The following is a 16,510-nucleotide window of genomic DNA, read 5'->3' on the forward strand; positions in this document are numbered from 1 at the left end:
CAGGCCCGGGCTGGGGGGGCCGTGTGGGGGTGCGGGTGCCGAGAGCGCCCCCTAGCGCGCAGCCGCGCGGTTGCCATGGGGACGGGCGCGGGCTCCGGCGCCCTCACAGGCGGGCGGGGGTCGGGGGTCGCGGCCCGGCTCAGAGCGGGGCCCGGAGCGGTCCCGGTGGGCTCCCGGCGGGTTCCCGGCTCTGTATCCCAGATCCTGCACATCCCCGGGGCAGCATGTTAAGCTCCATGCGATCCTTGTGCAGGTGATGGCAAGGATAGCATCCCCCTCCCCAAGCCTTCCACAGTGTGTGGGGAGTATGGATGGTATCTATGGGCATGTTTAGACGCCACAGATTTAGTAGAATTAATTAGGTTGGAAAAAACTTCTGAGATTATGGAGTCCAACCTATGACTGAGCACCACCTTGTCAACCAGACCGGGGCACTGGGTGCCACTCCAGTCTTTCCTTAAAACACCTCCAGGGATGGTGATTCCACCACCTCCCTGGGCAGCCCATTCCGATGTATAAACACAGCCCTGTCCTCTCCTGGGCAATGTCTTCTGCAGCACAGCGCCTGAGCGGGATGTCGTCCCACTGGGAGCAAGTGTGGCATTTGGGCAGCCTGGTCTAGTGGAAGGTGTCCCGGCCCATGGAAGGGGGTGGAATGGGATGAGCTTTTAAGGTCCCTCCCAACCCAAACCAGTCTGTGACTCTATGGAGGGAGGTTGAGGGTGGTTTGTAACACTGGGTTGACCAGAGGAGTTCAGGAGTGCTGTGGCTGAGCTGCTGCAGGGTCGTTGTGAGCATCTGCCTTCCCTGGAGAGAGGGATGCTGGCTGCACAGGAAAGCTACAGCAGGAATGGTGGAACATGGATTGTAACACTTGCTCTGTTCTAGTTCCCAGTGTTTATGCAGAGAGACAGAAAATTGAAATTGATCCTCTTTGTCCACAAAGAAAAAGCAGTTCTCAGTAGTATCCATATTTATTTATTTTTCCTCTCAGAATATGTGGTGCAGTTGATCCCCAGAAGCTTCTCAAGGGCAATTAAAGCAAGTCATACTGTGGGAGCATTTGTTGTGCTGAATCTCGTATTTCTCTTTCTACCCAGCTGAGTCAGAACAGCAGCTTAGCAAAGGATCTGAAGAGGTTTCGGAAACAGTTAGAAAGGGAAGCAGGAAAGCCTGAGCAAGAAAATGTGCCTTTATTCTGAAGACCCTCAAAATGCCTTCAGAGTGCTATTTGTTTGTGGAAGAATTTTGCAAGAACCTTGGCATCACTTGGGTTATGAAACTGGTAAGTGTGTAGAAAGTGAGAGATGAACGGATGCCTTCGTTCTTCAGAGGGAAAGGAAAATATGCAGGAAACCCACAGGAAGAATTGGGCAGAGCAAGGTAACATGGAGAAGCCGCGCTCCTGGCCAGGTTCCTGATCAACATGTACCACCAAAACACTGCTTCTTGTGTAAGAGTTTATTTCAGCAGCCAAAAGTCAGCTCAGTTTATTTGTAGAGCAAAAGTTAACTCAATGGTGAAGGTATAAAGTGCAGAGCTCTGTATGGAGGAACAGACTGTGCTCCCAGGGGTTTTGGCTGTTGGGTTCTGGCTGAGTTGGTGCTCTGAAATCTTTCAGTTCAGCTGCAGGTGTGCAAGAGGGCGGAGGTGTGTGCAGGACAGGTGGGTTTTTTGGCTTCTGGTTAATGAGCATTAGGGCAGCCCCCAGAGATGGAGCTGTGAAAACATCTGTTTGGATTTAGAGATATCCCATTGTGTTAGATGTCAAGTCTGGTGTAAACTTACCGGGTGGAATTCTTTCCTAAGAATGTGAAATGATTATGGGAGACTCCATGACCACAGAAGCCCAGAATGGTTTGGGTTGGAGGGGATCTTAATGTTCATCTCATTCTATCCCCCTGCCGTGGGCAGAGACAACTTCCACTAGACCAGGGTGTTCAAAGTGCAGTCCAGTCTGGCCTTGAACACTTTCAGGAGGGGATATCCATTACCAGTCTGGAGTACAAGCTGAGGTGAATTTGATTGGCATGAACTTCTCTCTGCCCTGTATGTAGAGAAGGACAGCCTTATGCCCTGAGTCATGTTTGTCCCCCCCAAACCTGGAGCTGTGCTGAACACCGCCGCTTCAAGTTCAGCCAGTGATCTGGGGATTAAGAAAAAATTGTGTTTCCTTTAGAAATTTTGACAATACCATGTGACACCGAGAAATGCCTTGCCTGTGCCAGAGGATTCAAGCCATTTAACATCCTAAGTGTTGTGCTGTGATGCATAATTAAAAACACACCCCTGCGAGTGAGCAGTCCCTCTGTTTTGTGCAGCAGGTCTGGTGAGGAGGCTGGGACAGGAGGATTTGTCTTACCCTTGTGAGAAGTGACTGGGAGGTAATTATGCAAACTAACTCGTGAATTACAACCAGGAGGATAGCAGCTAGTGATTATCTAACTCTACAAATGGGAAGTGTTAATTGGCAACAAAACCCTTATATTAAGCTGATTTTATGCCCCTCAACCTCAATTAGCATGGTAAATAACCAGAACACAGTAAATAAGGATATACAAAAAGCCTGTGATTATTGAAATTGTACCAACAACATAAATAGATTGTGGCTGACCTCAAAACTTGCAAGCAAGTGAAAATAAACTCCATGTTACTCCTTCTGTTGGTCTGTGTTTTGGAGCAGCCCCATGTTGTGACGCCCCAGGTTGCCCACTCGCACATTCAGAGGCAGGAGTAGGTCAGGATGTGCCCAGTGCCACATCCTGGGGCTGGAGGAAGCTGGACCTAGGGAACAGTGTGGGACCTGTGCTCCTTGGGTGCCTTATCTGGGCCAATCCTCACCCTCTTTTATGCAATGTGCAGCCTAGGCAGTCTTCAGGATTTTTCTGCACGTTTGCCATAGCTCCCCAATATCTTTTTTGTCTTTCCTGTTTAATTAAGTTCTTCTGTAACATACACAAATTTAAAAGGGACTTAAAATTCCCAACAACATATGTTGCGTTACATATATTTCTGGAAGCGTGTGACAGAGTTTGTTTATTTGGTTCTATGGGAGTTCCCCATAGGCTGCCTGCTCTGCCTTTCCTCCAGGAATTCTCCAAACACAAATATGAGGGGGTTTTTGTTGAATCTCTCTGCCCCCATAACCTTAAATAAACATGCTTGCACACGAGCAGCTGATGAATCAGGTTATGCAGGTCTCCTGCACTGAAATTCTGGAAAACTGCAGGAAATGCTAACGTTAAAGCCACTAAGTCTGCTCTTCCATCTGTAGTTGGCAAGTCACGAGGTGGGAGAATGTTCCTGAAAACTGAAATGTATAATTGATTGAAGAAGGTGAGAATGACAGTCTTTTCTTTGGGAATATCCAACAGGCATTTTGTTCTTTTGCTCTTTTTTCATCCTCTTCTTCTGCCAGTGCTTGGTCTGTTCTCCCGTGCTGCCCTCCTGCCATATCCTTCACCATTCTCCAGGGTAACAATAGAGGTTTTTACAATGGACTTTCCCAAATGCTTGGATACTTGTTTTGAGAACTGATTTTTTACGCTTTGTGTGCATATTTATATATAAACTTCCAATCTCAGATATATCTAACACTGGGCAGCAACTGGGTTATATTATCACATATATATAAAATATACACATGTTTTATAATATATTTATACTGTACATTCTTTGGGTGGTCCTTCACAGGGCCAGGAGTTGGACTTAGATCCTTGTAGGTCCCTTTCAACTCAAGATTTTCTAAGATTCCAGCAGGGTAGGAAAAGGACTGTGCAGTTCTACTGCTTGGAATTAGATGCATCAGATGAACCTTGTCACTTCCAACTCCTGCAAACACCTACAGGACTCAGCTGGCCCATCGCTGCTGCTGTCACCCTGTCTCTCCCCAGTCCTTTTTCATTGGAAAACTGGTGTCACCAGATCACTGGAAATGTCAGTGTGACAAATCAGCTAGGAACAAAGCTGAAATGTCACTCCTGGTTTTACTGTTAGTGGTTGAATTTTGGCAGCCTTTCTTCTTCCTTGGGTTCACAGGATGTAAGGACAGGGTGATTCACGGGAGAGAACTATTTGATTTTCAACGTGTCACACTTGCTGCTGTATTGAGTTTGATAGCTTTCATTTGATTAACACATCTTCCCAAAAGGTATGCCACCTCAATTTGATGGTTTAGGAGACAGAAAAATCCATCAGATCTCTCTGTGAAAGTTCAGCAGAGTTCACATTCACTCTAAATGATCAGAAGCCTTTCCAGAGTGCGGGTGCAGCAGGCTACCTTGGGGGGGAGGATGCACCAAGGTTTGGAGACACTGTGACGTGAAGATCTTGTTCCAAGCCTCCTGCCATGGGCAGGGACATCTTCCACTACAGCAGGTTGCTCCAAACCCCATCCAGCCCAGCCTTCCACACATGGGTGTTACCACCTACCTTTGGGTGGTAACTGAGGTTCTTGTTAATAGATCCCTTGGGGTGAATGAGAGTGAAACTACACTGAATGACCAATGTACGTATATGAAGCAGGCTTGTTTTAAAACTATTTAAAAGAAAAGTAAGCATACAGCTGTTTTGAGTATTTTCTATAAAAATATAAAAATAAAACAAAGTGAAAACATAAGACAAAGAAAGAAAGAGCAATGAAAGATAGGGGAGAGGAAAAATATCACCACCCATGGATCCAGTGATGAGATTTGGTCATTGCAGTTTCGGTGTCTGTGGTCGGCATGATGGTTACAGTCTGAATCCATTAGGACCCCTCACACAACAAAGACTTCAATGGGTTTTATGGGTTCAGTCTTAGGGGAAATGCCTTGATACCTCCCTTGGAGGGGTTTTACACTGTCACATGCAGCTGTGCTTTATCGGGAGTGACAAAATTGGCATGACAAAAAAACATTAGGCCATGTCTGCAGGAACTGCTTCTTATCGGCCAAAACCAATTTATCTAAGCAAACTTTGGTTTATCCCAATGGGGCATTCACAGCTTTTCTGGGCAACTTGTGCCAGTGTCTCACCTTAAGATACACCACTAGCTCAGGGAAGTTGTTCTTTCCTTTTCCATTCCTTGTTGATTACTTCTGATTTTTACTGTTTTTGGTCAGATAGCGTCATGCGATGTTGGATTTCAGCTCAAGTGGCTGAAAATTGGGAAAATAGGGACAGAGAGGGAAAATAATTAATTGTCACTGAAGCACAGAGGATTGTCAGAGTGAGAATTGCATATTTGCTTGTTCAGTCTCTGTTTGTCTTGGACTTTTATCTCTATTTCAGCCCAGATGTTCCTCTCACAAATGTGGCAGCACAAAGCCTGCAGCTGACTGATCCTGGCCAGGGAGGGGGACATGCTGCCTGCAGGCTATTCCTGGCTGCTTCTGTGGGATCTCTGGCAGATGCAGGTGATCTGACCTCACCCTGCCAGCTGCCATGTGTGCTGCAGCCACTTAACTGTGCTGCCTCTTCTCTTGACACACAGCCAGGTGATTTCCTTGGTGGCAGCTTTAGGTGTGAGGATGGGTCAGCTTTCTGCTTTGTGCATCTATAGGGTGGATCTTTTTTACTTGAAACTCAATAATGTTCTGGTTAGAGCACTCCTGAGAGGTAGATGTAGCTTAGCCCTTCGCTTCTGAGATCTCAGAGGGACAGCAAGGCTGGCATTGCTGCACACAGCTGTCACTGTTAAGCTGCCTCTCTCAAGAGGTGGCAGCTGAGAGAGAGAGAGAGGGAGGAAGGAAGGAAGGGATGAAAAAAAATAGATTGTCAGATTCCTCGTGAATCTGAGAATGATGCTTGAGCATAATGGAGCGTGGTGTTGAACATCTCATTTTATGGGCTGCTCCCTTCTATAAATCCCTCTTGTCAGTAGGGAAAGGAGCATTTTTGCAGTACCTTGATAGCAGAGAGGTCAATTGCTGGTGGGCAACTTCTGATGGAGACCTGGGGTCTGTTTTCTCCTGTAGGTGTATAGCAATTAAGCCTGGAGAGCTTAAGTGCTGAGTGTGGTTGGTGGCCCTTCTGGTCTCTGGCCTTTTACTCAGAATACTTGCTAGGCTGTGGAGATTATGACTGAAAACAAATCACATGGACTAAATGTGTGGTCATCTGTTGGGAATGACTTTGTGTAATTGTTTGGATGTCTCAGGGCTGCAGGTTGGTGATTGAGAAACTTGGACAGTGCTTGACTCCCAAGTGTGGGGCAGGGCCAGTGGAGGTTCTCGTTGTGGATATGGACAAGCACTTTCATCCAGTGTTCAGAAGGGGATTATCAGTGACAAATGCTACTTTGAGCTCCTGGACTGTGACATCCTAACCCATCAAGATCTGAAACCCTAAATGTGTTATTAAGCAGACAAGGGATTACAGTGTCAGGTTGGCTGCTGGCCCTGGGACACGGGTGTCTCGTGATGCTTCCACACTTTGCAGGGGTTTGCAGGCTGAGTGAGCTGGCGTGGTGCTGTGAGTGAGTTGTACAGCTGCGTGAACTGGTTACATGAAGGAAGCTGCCACCTGGACAGATATAGCTGCTTTTAATCAATCAGACTTCATCTGGGTACAGCACCATATAACTGTCAGATCTCTAGCCCTGTGTTGTGAAACCCTGCCAACTTGGCTATTTCTGGAAGATGCTCCCCTCCAAGTTCCAGCAAATCACAAGTATCAGAGCAATTGCCAGAGATGGAGGGCCATCTCTCCTGCTTATGTGTCCCACAGCAGTGTCCCATCAGCACTGACAAACCTCCCCCCCAGAGTGGTTTGGCTGCCAGCAATGAACATCACCAGGTCCATGGTGCACTGACTGAGATGTAGGCTGGGAACTGAGGGTACGTAACAACAAAAAGCCCCTTTAAAACAGGATTTGACTCCATTGGTTCTGTTTCTTTTTTAACACAGGTTTTCTCCCTGGTTAAGTGAAAAATATTTATCATGAAATTCAGCTGAAATTCTCAGAAATTTACCTGCTACATTTGCAACCCAAGTATTGCAACAGCAGGAACCCGAGAACACAACTGATTTGTCATTACAAGAGTTGAGAGAAACAGAAACAACAAATAGCACTACAAAAATGACAAGCAAAAATACAATTATTATTCTTTCAGGCTTAGTCATGTAAAGAGCAAGCAGAACCATAGGTAAGGCAATTTCCTTTAGATGTGACTTATGTTTATGGTGCTCTCCTATGAAATACCTCTAATTTAACTCTTCCTTCTAACAAGACATGGTCACTGGTACTACTTGTTACAGCACTGTGTCCTGTCAGCTTCAGCCCAATACTTCACATGGTGCCACTGGGGACAGTTTTATTTCAAATGAACAAATAAATTCAGCTCAGTTCTGGTCTGGGATAGCTCTAATGTGCACAGTCTACTCTGTTCACAGCCTCAAACAAAATTACTGCTAAGGCAGCCTGCAGATAAAGGGAGGAGTAACTTCAGTTAGTCAGGAAAGAAATGAATTGGAATGCAACTCCTCAATGTTATCACAATGCTGCTGGGCTCTCAGATATCTGAACACTCTGCTGGGAACCTGTTCTCTGCAGACACCCACATCTGCAATTAAAAAGGGTTAATGCTCATTCTGTGAATCTTCCTCAGCACTTACTGCTTCAGCATGACTTTATTTTTCACTTTTCTTTCTGGAAGCCAAAGGGATTTTTTTTTTCTTTAGTATCATCAAGAACAGGAATAGAAACTTTGCAATAAGCTCAGAATGTTCTTTGGCTCAGCACATGGGAAAGAGATTTAGGGTTGGATTTCCTATTGCTTCACACTCACTCCTGCCTGCTACCAGGGTAATGATTTTGTGGGCAGGCATTTTTCTTAATGAGCCATTGGCAAAACTGCCTATTTCTCCCTAATTTACTGTTATATCTCCTCAGCTGGGTCTGGAGGTAAGTATTTCACCTTCCTGTACTGCCAGCTGCCAGGGAGATTCTGAACTCAAGTTCATCTTCTGAAAGACTCAGCACTGTGAACAGGGAGAGCAGGGGGGTGAAGGGGTTTATCACTTTCTGAGGGGTTTTATTACAGTGTTTGGGATGGATGGTCTGGTTTCATGATTTTCCTGGCAACTGATCATAATCCTCCAACCTTTATAGTGATTAAATGATGAATATCCAGAAGAAGTGCAAAGTAATGAAGCATGTTGCCCCTTCAGAGAGGGAAAACAAGGTAGCATGGGGCTGCCAAGGGATAGAAGCCCCTGTTGGAGCCAGGACTTGCACAAGAGCTCTCTGTCAGAGGTCCTTGTGCACTGTGCCTCCCACTCATGCTGCTGCTGGAGCACTCTGTTCCCAGCAGCTGGACTTGCAGCATTTTGTCATTGACTACACAACTGTATTAACCCCAGATATTAATAGCAAAGAGATGTCCCCTGCTTTCAGCTGTGTCCCTGGTTGTCTGGGAGTTGATTCCTGCATGCAGCTGGGGAGTTGTCATTGCTCAGGTACTTCAGCCTATGAGTTTGATGCCATAGGCTGACAGGGAAGGAACAGCATGTTGGAGGCTTTGACCTGGTCTGGAATAACAGGCCTGTCAGCAGAGGGGGTGATCTGGGTGATCATGAGCATGTCATGGCAAACATACATTTAGCTGCAGAATTCATCCAGTGCTGGCAGGTGTCCTGCTTGGTCATGAAGCTGTTGGCACAGGAGGGGAATGTGTATCTTCATTAGGGAACAAGAATGGTTGTGTGAGCTCTTAATGAATTAGGAGACCAGAAGGAACAAAAGTTTTCAAAAACTGACTCTGTGGTGACTGTTCATTAGGCACCTTCCTGAAGTTGTGTATTTTACTGTTGGGAAGCAGTATTTTGATTCTCCATACGTGGAGAAGCTGACACACATTTGCCATGCACACCTCGGTTTGTCTACCATCATCTCTGGCTGTGGATTCTAACTAGCAACACATGAGTAGAGCTTCACCTGAAAGTGAAATATCACCTCGCCTCTACAGGCAGGAGGAAGGTGCTGTGTAACTGGCCTGGTAATGTTTTCATGGTGGCCGCTGTGTCCTAGGAAGAAACAAATGAAGCAGCTTTTCAGGAATCTGGTTGCACAGCAGAAAGTGTGGTGCTGATCCCAAGCTTGGGCTGGGAGACACCCTCATGGATGAAGTTTGCTCTCCCCTTGTGTCGGGCAGCAGCAGCAGCTCCCATTTCTCTCTGGACACTACTGGCCCAGCATGAGGCACTGGCCCCCTTGCTCCTGAGAGTTTCCCAGCTTGGAAGTTGCAGTGGGCTGGAATGAGGTATTTTAGCTGACACAGGGATGCTTGGCTGCTCAGCTGGCCCTCTGCACTGCAGAGCTTAGTTCTGTTCCATGTAAGAAAACAAAGTGGCTAAACACATTCTGCACAGCAAAACAAAGCTTTTAGGGCAGGCAGGCACCTGATCCTCCTCCTGCTACTACTATGGAAACATGTCAGAGCAAAAAACCTGTTGCCATGAGACTGTAAAAATAACCCTGCCATCACATTTCAGAGACACGGACTGGCTGCACCACATGGGTTATGTAAGAGCAGCTCCAACACTGGGATATGGCACTGTGAGCTGCCTCTTGCTCCCAGGAGACAGGCAAGCTTCTGAAAAAGCTGTAGGCAAGACAGTTCAGGTAGTAAGTCTGTTATTTTCAGTCTGTGTATTTGAAATGTTAAGCCTGAAGTGGACAGAGACACATTTAGGGTTTGTAGTGTCAGCAGCAGAATTTTAAAAGTTAGACCAAGCAATGGTAGTTGGGTTTTTTGGTTTAGAGAAATCATACCTTGGTTTTATGGGGTCAGATACAGGGTATTTTTTGGAACTCTGTGTAATTTGAAGCATGCTTAGAACTGGCCAGGGCAGGAGAAGGCCTTGCTAAGTTGCAAGGTGGACAGGGAGCCAGGGAAATGGTGGTGCTGTGTTTATCATTGTCATGGCTGGGAAAAAGGAAAGAGAGCAAGGGACCAGGCCCAGCTCTGTTGCTCATGCAAGATTTGGCAGAACAGGTGAGCAACCTCAGGGCTGGAGAAAGGACAACAGCCATGTTTACAGTTCTGAAACTATCCAGAAATATCTCCACAGAAGTTCAAAAAAGTAAGGGCTTGGCTGGACCCAGACACTTCCCTGTAAGCAGAAAAAAATCAAACTCACTATAGTCATGTACTAATTATCACTATTTTTTAAAAATCTTATGCTCTTGACCAAGTTAAGCCCTTAGGGGAGCACATTCAGAGGAGGGAGTACAGAAAACAGCAAATTTTAAAACCTTTGCAGAAACTACTACTGGTTTCATCAATTGTCCTTTTACAAGACAAACTCAGTGAGTGTTCCTGCTCAGGCCTCCTCAGGCTGCTTTCTTTAAATATACCCAAGGTTTATCCCTTCATCCAGTCCTGAAAGCCTAATTTCTGCTGTCTTTTGCCTTCCAACAGTGGAACATGTTTTCCAAGCAAGACTGAAAGGATGCTGCCTCCTCCTGCTCCTCCCTACACATCCTTAGAGATTCCTGACGTGCCTCAGATGTACAGCTTGGCTTTGTTTGAATGCCATGGGCGTGCACAACTCCTCTTCTGTGCTTCAGGCATGTGGAGGATTCCCAATCCCTCCTACTCCTGTTCCCAACGTGACAAAGGAGCAGCTCTGAAGCCAGAAGCGTTCACATAAGTCCCCAACAAGGAACATACACATGGAGTCAGGAAATGTCCCACTGCTCTGATTTTAATGATCCCACCTCCACCCCAGCCGTGGGCCTTTGCCCAGTGCTGCACCCAGCACGGCTCTGCCACCTGAGTTCCAGCAAGGAAAAGGGGTTTGTGATCCAAACAAACTGCAGTGTTGTAGCTGAGCAGCCAAATGATTCCCAGGGCCCTCACCTGGGTGGGCTCTGGACACAGCAGTCCCAAGGCAAATCCCAAGGACTGTGGCTATGGAAACATGAACCCACAGTGACAGCCAAACACGCTGTGACAATGGCATGGCCACCTCAGCCCTCCAGGATGCGGTTGATGAGTTTCATTTCCTCGGCAGACATAGGATTCAGGTTAAACCCCTTCAGCTCAGGTTTGCCTGAGAAAACACAGTGAAAAAAATCAGGGTTTTATCACAAAAGAAGTGAAGCAGGTCACGGTAAACTTGAGAGGGGCTGTGGGGTGGGCAGGGACAGTCCTGGAAGCTGAAGTGGGGTCACCCTAGCACAGTGTCAGAGGGGGTTTAGGGTGCTGCTGGGTGACAGCTCCACACAGAGACAGACGATGCTGCTGGGACATGGAGGGAACTGTAAAACCAGTGGAAAAGAGGCTGCAGGAACACATGGAACTAAGGAGTTTCTGGACCCTCCTGATACATGAGTCTGCTTCCAGGCACTGAGCAGGTTCCAGAGTGGGAGCGTTTACCTTGAGCTTCATAGAGCTGGTTGACCTTCACCCGGAGCTTTTTCCGGAGGTTGTTTATCGCCTCATCCAGCTCTTCCTGGTCTGGGAAAAGAGGCGGGAGTGAGGAGGACTGCAGTGGGCTCTGGGATGAAGGCTCAATTTCCCATGGGACACAGCACAGGCACAGGGAGGTCCCACCCCACCTCCACCACCCCCGGGGCTGAGCAGCTTCTGCATGTGCTTCCCAGGGCACAGCACGGGTCAGAATCAGCCTCTCGAGAGGTTTTGGGCACATCAAAGCCCATCCCTGGACAGGACTCCGTTAATTGAGACAACACCTTATTAATGATGGTGCTTATTAAAACTCTTATAGCTACATGGAGCCCTCGGGGTGACCTCACCCTGCCGCAGGATCTCCCGGGTCTTTGCCTTCGGCAGCTCGATGAACATGCTCCCGAAACAAACCATGGCCTTCTCTGCTGGGAAGAAGGGAAGGGAAGGGAAGGGAAGGGAAGGGAAGGGAAGGGAAGGGAAGGGAAGGGAAGGGAAGGGAAGGGAAGGGAAGGGAAGGGAAGGGAAGGGAAGGGAAGGGAAGGGAAGGGAAGGGAAGGGAAGGGAAGGGAAGGGAAGGGAAGGGAAGGGAAGGGAAGGGAAGGGAAGGGAAGGGGCTGTCAGCGGAGCCGCTCCCCGATCCGCGGCCACGAGCTCCCGGTGGGCGCAGCCAGCCCGGCCTCACCGTCGGGCTCTGGGTCCTTATGCAGCGCCCGCAGGGCCTCGCGGTTGCGGTTCCGCTTCACGTCAAGGTCCACGATCTACAACGGGAGCGAGAGAGGCAGGAGCGGCCGGGGCTCGGGGCTACCGGCGGCGGGAAGAGCGGGGCGGGGGAGGCCCGGCGGAGCTGGGTCGTACCTGCTGCCGTGCCGCCAGCACATCCTCGGCCAGCTCCTCCACCTCGGCCAGGTAGCGCAGCACGAAGGCCGGGTCCCGGGCCATGGCGGGGCCGAGCGGGGTCGGGACCGGGTCCGCCGCCGTTCGGCTCCGGGCCGCAGCCGCAGGCGCGCGGGCGGGTTCCGCGGCGGGAGGGCCCGGGGCCAGCGCGCCCTCTCGCGGCCACCGCCGGGAGCGCTGCCCGCTTCGGCACCCACCGGGGCTGCGAACACGCGTGGGTCGCCACAGGGGCCGCGAGTGGCCGTGGGCCGGGAGGGAGGTGCCCGCCGGCCCGGCGCCAGCCAGGGATCCCGTCCGTGGTGTGGACTAGCGGTGCCGGGGTTGGCTCCGGGCTGCCTCTGTGCCCACGGAACTCGCCGCCCGGCAAAAGGATGGAGGGGTCATGGTGGCCATGTGGCGCTGAGCCCGAGTGCGGGTCCTGGCCCCGCAGCCGGTCCCAAACCCACCCGGAGGGACGGGGGGCTGAGAGCCCTGCCTTCCCTGGTCCCCTTGTGTGTGAATTATTTATAACTTTTCACAGCCCCCTGGCCCCCAGCACCACCGTCTGTCTCCTCTTCCTCGCTGCTTCCCAGCACGGCACCGCTGTTGGCAGCTGGGCCCTTGGAGCATCAGGTGGCCTCTCTGTCATCCCAGAACGCAATAAAGGGCACTCAAAGCGCGGGGCGATGAGCTCGGGTTTCCTTTCGTGCAGCTGGTGGCTCATCTGTAGCTCAGCGTCCAGGACCTGCCATCCCCAGGGGCTGGAGCCAATTGTGGTCCCGGCATCTTGACTCACCCTCAGGCAGCCCCGGTGCCCCCCAGTCTGTGTCAGGCAGGGTCTGGTCCCGGGAATGCTGTGGCAGGGCACCATGTCCATCTGCTGCCCTGAATGACCCTGCCTGCAAGAAGGGAAATATATTGTCCGTCAAAATGCTTTTTACCCCTTTCTGCCCCACCCAGTCATGAGCAAGAGGAGCTGGAAAAATGGGGTGTGGGAGATGCAGGGAGACCCAGCACTGGTGATGAGGACTGGCAGATCCTCACCGCGTGCACTCTGCAATGGGAAAGGGGCCCCAGGAGCCCACCCAGGACTGGTGGGTAACAGGGGACACGAGTTCTCATGTCCCATGTCCCTACTCTGGACAGGGCCCTGAAACAGCATCTCAAGTTTCTGAATGCAGCTCTGTCCCCAGCTGTCCATCTCTGCCACCCTGGCTGTGCTGCTTACGTGGGGGGAACTCTATCTGTTTTAGATCAGGGCTTTGAAGGGAGGGAGCCCAGATAACCTGCCTGAAGCAGCAAACAGGGGCTGGGGAGAAGAGCAGCCCCAGCACCTGGGGGCCCTGGCACATGCACTTCATGAAACTCATTTGACAAAGAGCTCCCCAAAGGTGGTGACCCCAGTGCTGTAGCCCCTCTGGGCTGCCAGAGATGAGGACCACAGGGGCCAGGGATGGAGGGAGTGAGGCAGCGGCTGGCTGGTGGTCACCACACTTCTATGGGCAAATAATCCCTTAAGAGAGATTACCCAGATCGGAAGATTACTGGCCCTAATCCCATAAGGTCATTTGTTTCAGTTAACTGAGATCTCCCTCTGTGGCAGCATGGAATGAAGTACGGCAGCTTCAGGGGAGCAGTGGGAGTGAGTGCTGGGGCACACACAGGTACTCCAGGCTGGGAATGATCCACACTCAGGTTAGATTCCTTCCTGACATCAACCAGAAAATGTACTGGGATTGAGGCTGGATGCCAATGCTGTGAAATGCTCATTTGTCGGTGGGAACAGCTGGCTGGAGATCTGAAAAAGCAGGAAGGAGGGAGGGCTTCCAGAGTCTGGGCAGGAGGAATGGGGATGGGGATGGGGATGGGGATGGGGATGGGATGAGATGTGGGATGGGAACAGGGATGGGAGCAGGCTGACTGTGTCCTGGCAGCAGTGGAAGGAAGCAGTGACTCTGGAGTTGCCAATGACAGTGCAATGAAGGCAGGATTTTGCCAGGAATGTTGGGCTGCATGGAAGGGCGGGGGTTGCTCCCCCTGGGAGGGTGGGGCCCATATCAGCACAGGCATGGGGGAAGCTGCAGCTGAGGGATCACAAAGCCATGGGCATCTGGAAAACATTCTCAGGGCAGTGAGAAGTGGCTGGTGCTGCACTCTGTGGCCTCTCCCTAGCCAAGCTCTGAGCCAGCCACAAATCATCATGGATTTCTCCTCCTGGAGTCAGTGCCAGGGGCAGACATTCTGCTTGGAAGCTGGACTCAGACTGGAACCAGAGGTCCATTTGGACCAGTTCCCTTGGGAACTGGGCAGTCAGAGGGAGCAGCCATCCGCCCGCTGCCGGGAGCTGCTTTGCTTTGCTGTGTGTTTTGTGGAAAGAGCAGGTTTGGTTTCATCATGTTCCTTTTTCTTCCTTGCAGCCCTTTTCTGTATGCAGCCAGAAACCCTCCCTGCCTGCTGGCAGCTGCACAGGAAGCTTCGGGGATGTTTATAAGGTTTTTTTCTCTCTTCTCCTTTCATGTGGCTGCTGGGGCCTGTTGTTAAGATAAATCAGACTTCAAACCATGGTCTCCATGTTCCCAGGCTGTGGATCTTTAACTGCTGCTTCAGAGGGGGTGTTTCAGGGTCAGGGGAGAAAAGTGAATCTGTCTCTCCTGGATTTCCCAGTCCCCTCTCCCTGGCACTGTGCCCACCGTCATGGAAACGTAGTCCCTGCTCCATCACCCAGCCAAGACAGAGTCCCCAGGGACCAAGCCCAAAGAGGTCTGGAGTGGCCAGGTGTTGACAGGGGCTCTGGCCAGTGGACTCCATCCTTGGAAGGGGCCCTGCCCTGCCTGGCTGTTGATGAAAGGCTGCTTTCTTCAGGCTTTGGGCTGCTGGGAGCATCCCCACCCCCAGGCAAGCATTTGTGGAGGGGATCTGTCAGGAGCATCTCAAGGTGAGGTGTTTCATTATCGATGCTAATAGATGCAGCACTGGGAGAGCCTCGCCGAGGGCCCGGCCACTCCCTTGTGCTGAGTGACCTCTGCATCCCCTGAATTTCGTCCCAGGAATCCAGGCTTACCCCACCCCTGTTTGTGCTGATCCCTCTGGCTACTGTGCAAGGCAGAATTTGGAAGTTAGCTGTGTTTCTCGGGATCAAACACGCTCCCCCTCTCTGTGTGCCAGTGTGCTGACCATGGGCCAGGCTCCAGGCAGGCTGAGCTCTGCACGCAGATGCACCAGGCTGAGCCTCGGGGGCTGAGCCGCAGAGCCAGAGCCCGGCCCCGTGGGCTGGGGGCTGGGGCTGCCTCCAGGAGACAGCTGCCTGTATGCAGTCACCCTCCCTGGAGAGCCGCCACAAAGGAGAGAAAGCCCTTTCCTCGCAGCCCTTTCCCTCCCAGCAGTGCCGGGGATGCCGGCACAGTGCTGCTCCTGGTGTGAGCACGTCCCGGGGGTACAGCCCCTCGCTCTGCCAGACGCGTCGTGTCCAAACACCCACGGCAACAAGCGGAGGAGAGGTGGTGGGGCAGAGCCGAGGGGCAGGGCAGCTCCTGTGCACTCAAGCCTCCCGCGGCCCTGGTACTTCACTTTCAGGGACATTCCCAAGGCTGGGGAGTAACATATGTAACTCTTGCACGAGTTTCATTTCAGGAGTAACAAAAGCCTGCTACCAAACCCCATCTTTGGTGTTTTCAAAGAGAATACACCTTCTTTGAGCAGTCTGGTCTAGTGGAAGATGTCCCTGCCCGTGCAAGGGGTTGGCACAAATTGATCTTTGAGGTCCCTCCTGACCCAAACCATTCTATGACGATTCTATGACTCCCTCCAAAGGAGGGCTGGTCCAACCCAGCCAGTCCCTGCTGGGACCCTCTCTGGCTACGTCAGGCAGGATTTTGGTGGTCTGTGGTCCTGTCTCAGCTCAAGGGGAGAAGAGGCACCCACAGCTCCACGCACCCGGACCTGGGCCCAAGCCTGGACCCACGGGCAGGGTCTTGCCTGGGCTGAGCCTCGGGGCTGGGGGGCCGCGGGGCTACCCAGGAGCTTCCCGGGAAGCTCCAGTACTCGGTGGGCTGGGAAGGAGCGGTCGGACAGCGCGGACGAGGCGGTTCCGCCGGGACGGGGTGGGGTGCACGGCGCGGTGCTCGGCGGGTCCGGGCGGTCCTCGCCGCCGGGGACCCGGGGGGTGGGGGCCGGTCGGGGGAGGGGCCGGTTGCCCTTCCCAGAGCGGGGCGGTGCCCAGCGGCACCGAGCGCTCCTCCGGG

At 51.3% G+C, this 16,510-nt stretch overlaps 1 protein-coding gene and 1 long non-coding RNA gene across 2 annotated transcripts; one reads left to right on the forward strand and one right to left on the reverse strand.

Annotated features, from left to right (window-relative positions):
* The first annotated feature begins 83 nt into the window (after positions 1-83).
* LOC147650154 (uncharacterized) lies at positions 84-11,720 on the forward strand. Its single transcript, XR_015276916.1, has 3 exons — positions 84-253; positions 1,101-1,285; positions 10,404-11,720. It is a non-coding gene; the product is annotated as an uncharacterized LOC147650154 (long non-coding RNA).
* PDRG1 (p53 and DNA damage regulated 1) lies at positions 10,672-12,404 on the reverse strand. The gene is made up of 5 exons (XM_086852547.1): positions 12,252-12,404; positions 12,079-12,154; positions 11,744-11,818; positions 11,364-11,444; positions 10,672-11,037 (listed from the first exon to the last, which is right to left on the reverse strand). The coding sequence occupies exons 1-5, from the start codon at positions 12,333-12,335 to the stop codon at positions 10,955-10,957; spliced, it is 399 nt and encodes a 132-aa protein (XP_086708673.1). The 5' UTR covers positions 12,336-12,404; the 3' UTR covers positions 10,672-10,954.
* Between the last annotated feature and the right edge of the window lie 4,106 nt (positions 12,405-16,510).

This window comes from Cyanistes caeruleus, chromosome 16 (genome assembly GCF_971803275.1).
Source record: "Cyanistes caeruleus chromosome 16, bCyaCae1.hap1.1, whole genome shotgun sequence".
Lineage (NCBI taxonomy): Eukaryota > Metazoa > Chordata > Aves > Passeriformes > Paridae > Cyanistes > Cyanistes caeruleus.

Bases quoted from the DNA above. Each gene is read 5' to 3' on its own strand.
- PDRG1 (XM_086852547.1), bottom strand. From the start codon at position 12,335: ATGGCCCGGGACCCGGCCTTCGTGCTGCGCTACCTGGCCGAGGTGGAG. The intron at 11,819-12,078 runs GTGAGGCCGGGC...TCTTCCCAGCAG, and splicing joins TAAGGACCCAGAGCCCGACG to AGAAGGCCATGGTTTGTTTC. The intron at 11,038-11,363 runs GTAAACGCTCCC...GTGTTTTCTCAG, and splicing joins CCAGCTCTATGAAGCTCAAG to GCAAACCTGAGCTGAAGGGG.